The sequence below is a fragment of the Notothenia coriiceps genome, unplaced genomic scaffold, assembly GCF_000735185.1.
Source record: "Notothenia coriiceps isolate Sejong01 unplaced genomic scaffold, NC01 NC01_scaffold00037246, whole genome shotgun sequence".
NCBI lineage: Eukaryota > Metazoa > Chordata > Actinopteri > Perciformes > Nototheniidae > Notothenia > Notothenia coriiceps.
In genome coordinates, this window is record NW_011369947.1 from 5,858,108 (window position 1) to 5,866,887 (window position 8,780).

Genomic DNA, 8,780 nt, shown 5'->3' on the forward strand with positions numbered 1-8,780 from the left:
TGTGCAATATATACCTGGCTGCTATATCTTCAGAACTGTTACAGGATGTGTATTTTGTAAATTGTTTAATTTAAATACAAAATATTGATGTGTGAATGTCCCTTTTCAGGGTTAACTGGACAATACATGATCTACAGTGGCTGTAGACAGCATTACAAAGTCTTTCTAACTATTTGTATTTGTCCTCCCCTCACAGTCAGTGGTTGCTCGAGGGCTTCTTAACAGTGTCCAGGAAAAGGAAGGATACCTCCCTGTCTACATCAACTTCTCCGCCCAGACCTCCTCCGCCCGCACTCAGGAGATCATTGAGTCTAAACTGGAGAAAAAGAGGAAAAACATCATGGGTATTTGCTGTACTTATAGACACATGCATTCCCAAACATTTGGTCTACCTATGCTGTAAATGTATTATCTCTTCAATTTAGACCAAATGTTTGGGAATGCATGTGTCTATAAGTACAGCAAATACCCATGATGTTTTTCCTCTTTNAGGTGTTGTTTCCTTGTTTAGCGATACACAGCGAAACACAGCCAAACTCATCCTGAGCACACACAAAGTCACAGCCGAAGTAAAAACAATAAGTGTGGCTTGATATTGAGTAAGAAAAAGGTTGATAAACGCTGTGAGAATGGGTCTGCAGAGAGAATTTTGCCGCGATCCCAACTGTCTGTTATCAGCCTGCAGCCAGGGAGGAGAGATCAGCAGAGCTGCCTGCACTGAGTGTGTGTGTGAGGAAGTATGTGGATTGGTCAATTTGGACCAATCAGCGGGGGCTTAACGTAACGGCTCCGCGGACGTAACGTAACGGCTCCACGGATTGGTCCATTTCGTTCTGGGTACGGTTGACATCATGCGTACCCGGAAGAATCAATGGACAATGAAGTATCTCCAACGAGGAGTTTTAGGGAGGTATTTTCTGTGTTAGAGTTTTACTCGCTACAGGGTGTACTTTGAGGGTTTGTGACTCTGCAGACCGTTTACATGCATAAAAACCTTCATAACACAGAAGGGGACGGGTAATAACCAGAAAAGCATGACATGGGACCTTTAAGACCCTGCGGAGACCCTGTATATGCAATGCATATATGAATGCACCTGCACAAGTTAGATGCCGTCTATCACAGTGCACTGAGATTTGTTACTAACTGTAAAGTATTTACTCATCACTTTACCCTGTATGCTAGGGCAGGTTTGCCTTCACTAACTGTTCGGAGACTCAGTCACTGGTACATGTTCATCTACAAAGCCATGTTGGATAAACTACCATCTTACATCTGCTCTCTGAGCACACGACACATTGAAAGTAGCTATTGCCTGAGATCTCATGCTGTGGTTTTGTTAAATGTGCCAAGTGCTAGGACTGTCTTAGGGGTGAAAGCTTTTAGGTGCGCAGCTCCTTTAACTTGGAACAGTCTGCAAAAAGAATGGAAACTGAGCATTTTGGTTCCACAGCATGTTTTTAAAGCTCGGATAGATGCTATGCAATCTGATACTGTTGGTACCTGAATGTCGTTAGGCATGTACATTGTAAATCCCTGTACTGTATCTATGTTGTATGATGACCTTTTTGTTTTCCTGTTGTTTTCTGTTTTCATGTGGAACCTACTTGCAGCAGGTCTCCCTTGAAAAAGAGATCGATGATCTCAATGGGATTCACCTGGTTAAATAAAGAAATGAAAATCATTCTGTCTGATTTACCTTTCCAATATGGTATTACTGAAGTTATTTCTAGAATGTACAATGTTAAATGTGATCTTTCTTGAAGGGAATTAAGGGTTTTCTGAAGTGGGGTTATAGGTGGTACTTATCAATTGTCAGTGTATTAAGTACAGTAGATGGAGGTCAGCACTACCCTATATTTTCACAGTTGTAAACCCAACCTACACCTTAAAAAACATATATTTACCAGACATGGGGAGTAAAGAAATACATGTAATGTAACTATGGATTTGTTTTCCCCTTTTCTGTAGTGTGTTATATAGGTTTTTGTAAATGGTGTGCAAAGGCTAAAATCCTAAAGTTACTCGAGTGTGTTTTTTCAAACTGGGGATGTGCTGACCGCCATTTACTGCAGGATACGTTACTCACGCAACTCCACTTCAAGAAATCGGGACTACCCCTTTAGTAATGTCTTAATTTCAGAGTGACTGATATCATAAAGAATAATTATTTGCCAAACTCCCTGAGCTCCCGCTCGATACATTCTGTGGCAAAAGTACTTTGATGTAATATCATATGAGCCTTCAGGCTTTTTCACATATTTCATGCTATTACCAGCAAATGCTTTGGTAAATGGATTTGACTTTGTAATAGCGATGAGGGGGAAAAGAGAAATGTCCTGAGTAGCAGAGAAGAGTTTTACAGCAGCTGTGTACGGAAGCCCTGAGAGCAAGTATGAAAAATAAAAAGTGGTGATCCATTTGATATATTATTAAAACAATGCTGTGTCTTCTTAACACAGAAGTAGATTTAAAAACAGTTAATTTTTTCAAGATACTTTTACATATATTTTTTAAAAGAATATGCTGGCAATAGGGGTGCATACCAGTTCCCGGTATTACCGAAATACCGGTTACTGGCGGCTACGGTATACCGTACAAAATCAGATCCGGTTTTCGATACTTTTTTTTATTTTTTATAAAAGTGAGGCGTAATATCGTTAAACTCGCGCCCAAACCGTCGGAATTACGATGTCAATTTCGCCGTGAAACTCCGCAAACGAGTCACTTTAGAAAATCTAAAGTGTATCTGCATATGACTGCCAGTCTGATGGTGGGGTCTGTAACCACTGCAATACGTTTATTTCTGGGAAAGGTGGCAACACATCCAACCTCCAACCAATGCTGTCTCGTATGACAACCAAGTACCTTTGTGTTCAGGGAAGCAGCGTGCCAAGCGAGAGAGTGTTCAGTTCAGCAGGTGATATCCTACGCTGTGAAAGGGCCCGTTCGGATCCAGAGAGCAGATATGCTCATCTTCTTGAAGATGAATGCACAAAACTGAACTGTGATGGGATTTGTTTTCTTTCATAAGGCAAATGTTGATTTTAATTATGCTATTTTGTTTTATGTGCAATGCGGAGATCTCATGATCCTTTATGTGTTCTCTGGTCAGTCGAATCTCAGGTTGAATATTGATTATACTGGTGCCATTTTATTTTTCCATTGACAAGATGTACTAAGTATTCACGCCTGATGGTTGATATAAATGATACTGCAGAATCAGTCTTCTTCATAGATAACGTGTTTTTCATGTTTGTTCAGTACTAAAATGTTCAAGTACCACAATTGAATTTAATATTAATTTGATATGCTAACTATATCATAAAGCGCTTCATGGGTTGAGTATCGGTATCGTTCAGTAGTATCGGTATCGTAAAAAAGTCAATGATATGCAACCCTAGCTGGCATGTATGTTTAAGCGTCTTCGAGCATTAGGAAAAGAGCTATAAAAATCCCATGTAGTATTATTATTATTATTATTATATGTACCTTAGCATTGTTGTTGCCTTCAAACTGATCCCTGATGAACGTGTCGAAAGCATCCCAGTTAGAATTGGTCAGGTTTCCGCCCACTGCCCACAGGTAGCAGAATATAAAGGTCTGACATAATACACTGTTTAGGTTCTTGGAATCCTGAAACACACACACAAACATAAAAAGGAATAACATTGGTTAGTAGGCTATGGGATTCACTCTTATCTTAAAGTGACAGTTACATCTTGTACCATTTGAAGATCTGGCCCTCCTTTGCCCAGCAGCAGTGCCTCCAGCAGGGAGCACAGAGAGGCCACTTTGCTGATGTCCACCTGTCGGATGGCCTGGGTGCAACGCTTCAACACGAACTGAAGACCCTTCTCCACATAATGCTCAAACAGCTCCAGCAGGTATGTCCGCACCGGCTCTGGGAGCTTGAGAGATGACATGGAGAGAAACAATTGATAAAAGAGAGGGAGGAGGGTTAGATTATTCAATAGTTGTCTGTCCTCATAATCATTGAGGCAACTTAGTTCACTTTAGTTATGTTCATGGTTCCTACAGCTTAAGGCAAAGGAAAACATTTTAAACAATTCTCTTTCAAATCCACTGAGAAATAAATGTAAGTACAACTTTACAATAAACAAATTTGAAGGAAAAAAATATATTGTTTAACTCCTCCTTCAGAGCGGCAGGCACATTAAGTCAAAAGACGTAATACTAATATACTGCTGCAAATGTGTTTTATATTGTAGTAAAATGTGCAAATTTTTACCTTAGCTTTTTATGTTTATATTTGTAATCTTGTGTTTAACTTTATCTAAATTGAATATTTTACTTTATCTTATGTTAATATAAATATTTATATTTTACCACATTTTTCACCAACAGCCTGAAAACCTGGACGTCAACAGGTGTGTGCAACAGTTCTTACTGTCCCCGTCTCCGTTGTGTTTGGAGCGTCTTGCTGTGTTTTGTATTCAGCGTAAATATCTCGTTAATACTTAATAATATGAATAAACCACTGTATATATTGTAATATACATGTTATGTATTGTAGTACAATGTGCACATTTATACTTTTACTTATTATGTTTACATACATTTATTTGGACTTTTTTAACATGTATCTTTATTTGAATTTGTTCTATACTTCTTATGTTAATATCTTTATTTTGTATACTGCACATTCTAACTTGAATTTGTTATTTTTATATTAATGTTCTTTATCATATGTTTTTTTGACTGACTGTTTGGCCAAAATGTATAATTTTACATACAAAATGTGCCCCTGTGGTTGCTACCGAGCATCTGCTCTCTGCAGCGAGTGATGGGGTCGTTTTGTGCGTGACGTAAACGCAAGAGACATTATATAAAATAGCGTATTTCCAAAAAGGTTAAATTAGACGTTTCCTTGAACAGTTATTGCATCTGGAGGAGAGTGTGGGACAGAGCACAAAGAAAATGAAAATAAGAATAATTACGGTCAATGCACTTCTAGTCCCGAGAGATACAGGGAGAGAGGCTCTCTTAGACAAAATGTTTTTTTTTGGAGAAGGTAGTTTTACTTTAGGGGCCCTTTTAGGCTTTCTGGGGTTGTCCCTTCCCTGTAGCTCTATAGGATGTTGTGCATGTAAATGGACTGCAAAGGCTAAAATCACAAATGTCCCTCCATGGGGAGTTTCTCTCCCACAAACGGCGGTTCAATCTCACTTCCTGCAGTCAACATTTCCAAATGTCCTTGGGCAAGGTACTTAATCCAACATGACATGGTATTGAAGACTTTGGATAAATTGTCAGCCAAATAAAAATAATGTAATGTAAAAATGACAGCTTTAGATATGTATACTATCATCAAACAGATTAGTCTCAGTTAATCAGACAGTGAGACAGAGTTAAACAATAAGAGAGAGTTAAAAGTTAAGAGGAAAGCTGACTGGCTCTCACTGTGAAGCCAAATCACCCAGAAAAAGCTGCTGCAAGCTATAAACTTTGATGTGATGTTATTTTCTGTCATCAACGTTTATGCTGAAGCTTAAGTTTCTCTGCCTGTAATGCCTGAAATGGCACATTACCTTTCATCTACCAGTGCTCAAACAGCCACAGATTCACACACATAGAATACTAAATTAGATGATATCCTCTAATGTAGTGGTTTTTCACCTTTTTGAGCCCCGACCCCTAAGAATAATAACAGTGTGCACATACTGAAGTAAATGCATTATAAGCTGGTAAGTGGTTGTCTATTTATTTTTGTCATTTTCTTTCCTTCTAGAAAACCATCTGGAGACTAGCATAAATGACCCTCCAGGTTGAGAATCTCTGTTCAAATACAACAAGCGTGATTTGAGCCACTTTGAAAGGCCTTTTTTCTTCACTGATGAGGAGTGTCCTACCTTGGCTTCTAGACCGCTGATCCACGTCTGGACATAAGGCATCCACTTGAGCTCATTTGGGTCGATATACACCATCCCACAGCGACTGACGGTGGCTGGAGATGCTACAGACAAGTCCTGGACCTGAAAAACATGGTTTAACAAACTATGTTTTAGTATAAACCTATGCTTAAATATATTCAAACCTTAAACCTCATATATCTCTTCAAATATATACAGAAAACAGACACAGGCATTGGCTGTCTGACAATAGCTGATAAGACACAAGACATAGTGCTCTTTGGTATGGGAGGTCAAGGAGAAAGAAAGTCAGAGACAGTGTTGTTTTGACGAATATTCCATTAAAATGACTCAAATTCAGATAGAGAAGCTTACTACAGGCCCTGTGCAGGATACGAGAATGGCATGGCTTGAGAATTGGGTGTCCTGGTTGTTTGTCATTGTCACAAAGTGGTGCGATCATTAGGTCTCAGATTATAAAAATGACATGTATAAATGTATTTTTAAATGGTCTTCAACATGTAATAGAAGGAAAAGCAATGGGTGTATTGGTATGGGTTAGATAACTGTGGCAGGTCTGCAAAAAAAGCATCACTGTGCATAAAAAGGAGTGTTGACAAATCCAAGAATGTTGTTATTTGCACAAGTAGCATGCATATTACATTAACGCAGCGTCCACACGGCGGCGTGCGTTGAAGTTTGCAGATCTGGACCAAATCAGCCGTTTCAAAAACTGCTGTCCCCAGTGTAAACGCACAAACTCATCTAGGTACAGACTGAAGCAGAAAATATGAAACTCAGCTCTAACCTCGAACAACATGTGTATGGATGGGGTGAGTTTGATTCGCTCGCTGTTGGCCATACAGAGCATCTTGTTGTCGTCCAGCACCGTGTTCATGTTCTCGATCCACAGGGCGTCCACCGGGCCGTCGCAAATCACCCACTTGTGGTCGTCGGTGGTGTCGTTTACCGCGTGGCGGACACTCAGCGCCATCAGTCCGTCACGCCACTCCATTGTTAACGTGTTAACCTAAGAAGTTGAGGAAAATAATGAACGTGTAAGAAGGGAACCGGAGGAAAACAAGAATACTTTACTTTTATCGGGGGACATTGGGTTTTCGTTGGTATGCTCCATTTTAGAATTAATTAATTAATACAAAAATAAATAAATATAGTGTTTAAATAAAATAGGAACATTTATTAAAATTGAAAACAAAACTTTATGGATATACAGTAGGTAGTTAAACCAAGAATGCACAACAAAAAATTGAGAACAACGAAATACAAATATAAATATTGAGTAAAATGTCCATATAAAGATTAAATAAAATGGAATAAAGATATTCATATAAAGATAGGTTTGATCAAGAATGTCATAAAAGGCTCAATAAAAAAATATATATAAACAAAGTAAAATGTTCAATAAAACATAAAATAAAAATAAAATGAAGAGAAATATGTATATAAAGTTTAATTAAGAATGCACAATTGTAAGATACATACATATAAAAATAGAATAAAATATGTATATCAACAGAAGGCGTTAAAGTTCAATGTGCACATATAGACAATAAATAACATGTCATGACTTCCTGTGGCGCATCTTGGTGGAATGAGTGCCTGAGCAGAGTGTTGTGGAGTGGTGTGGAAACAGGAAGCTGATGTGTATCTGATTTTCCTGTCCTACAGTACCTCTCCGTAGAGCTCTCCCATGGTGACAGATTTGGGGTTGAGGATGTAGGTCTTGACGTGCTGAAAGAAGGGGTTGTTAGCCTTGTGCCCCGTGGCCTGGAGAGTCTCCAGTGTGTCTGCCAGGATTCTGTACACCGTGGTCTTACCTCCACCTGTAGGCCCCACCAACATGACACCATGACGCACTAACATGGTCTCATACAGCTGGATCACCTGGTCGAATGGAAAGAAGAAGTAGAAAGGAGGACATGTTTTGAGAATGGACCGAGTTTCCAAAACAAAATAAATGCATTCAAGCCTACAACTTATTAAAGTGGAACAAACACGAAGCATCTGAATTATATTTGTTTATTCTTGTTGTATTTTTGATATTTTGGGTGAACAAACCTTAAAACTGTACACAGTAAATAGAAAACACCTTCCACAGATGCAAAACAAAAGAATTCTGAACTCAGATAAATGTTTTGCAAATTTAAAACGGATCTGCAAATCAAACAAATTCCACAAATAATGAAAACAGTCTGTGCATACATTAATCTGATTCACTACCAAATGAAAAGCATTCCTGAATATCTTCCACTTTTTATCAGACATTTATGAATCCGGTTTTTAAATTGCAAATTCAAATTGGATTTGTGTATCTCAATTCTACACAGACCGAGCTTCGAGACATATTATCAACCGGTCTGAAAGAAAATCAACTCTTCCCACTCAGCCATTTTCAGGTAGCTCGCGATGGCCTGCTGATGACGTGGCTTCTGCATTTCAAAGACTGAAGATGACCATTTATTTTAAATAACCAGTGGCAGCATTCAATATTTGTATTATGTAAATGCGCGTAAGTATTATGGGTTTATTGGTTTCATATTATAATAGAGCACAACATTGAAATGATTATTACTTTGGTTGGCAACTTGCAGTCCCAGGGACAACAAACTACTTATCTTCTATGTATACTGTAATTTTCGGACTATAAGGCGCACCTGAATATAAGCCGCAGCAGCTAAATTGAATGATGTGTACATATATAAGCCGCACTGGACTATAAGCCGCAGGTGTTTTAATGTTTAATTACCATATGTAAGGGTTCGTGCACAGACGGGATTGTCGGGAAAGAGATGGCTGTTTGAGGAAGCTCCCATTTGTTAACATTTCAACAAACAAGTTGCATATTTGCATAACGTATTCAAGTGTTACCATTTAGTGCAATAGCAG

General features: G+C 38.6%; 1 protein-coding gene across 1 annotated transcript in view; it reads left to right on the forward strand.

Annotated features, from left to right (window-relative positions):
- Positions 1 to 8,780, forward strand: part of LOC104966329 (dynein heavy chain 6, axonemal-like) — a 61,148-nt gene that overhangs the window by 5,618 nt on the left and 46,750 nt on the right. The window contains exon 3 of the mRNA XM_010795516.1: positions 197 to 344. Coding sequence (XP_010793818.1) covers positions 197 to 344 — 148 coding nt within the window. The remainder of the gene's footprint in view (positions 1 to 196; positions 345 to 8,780) is intronic.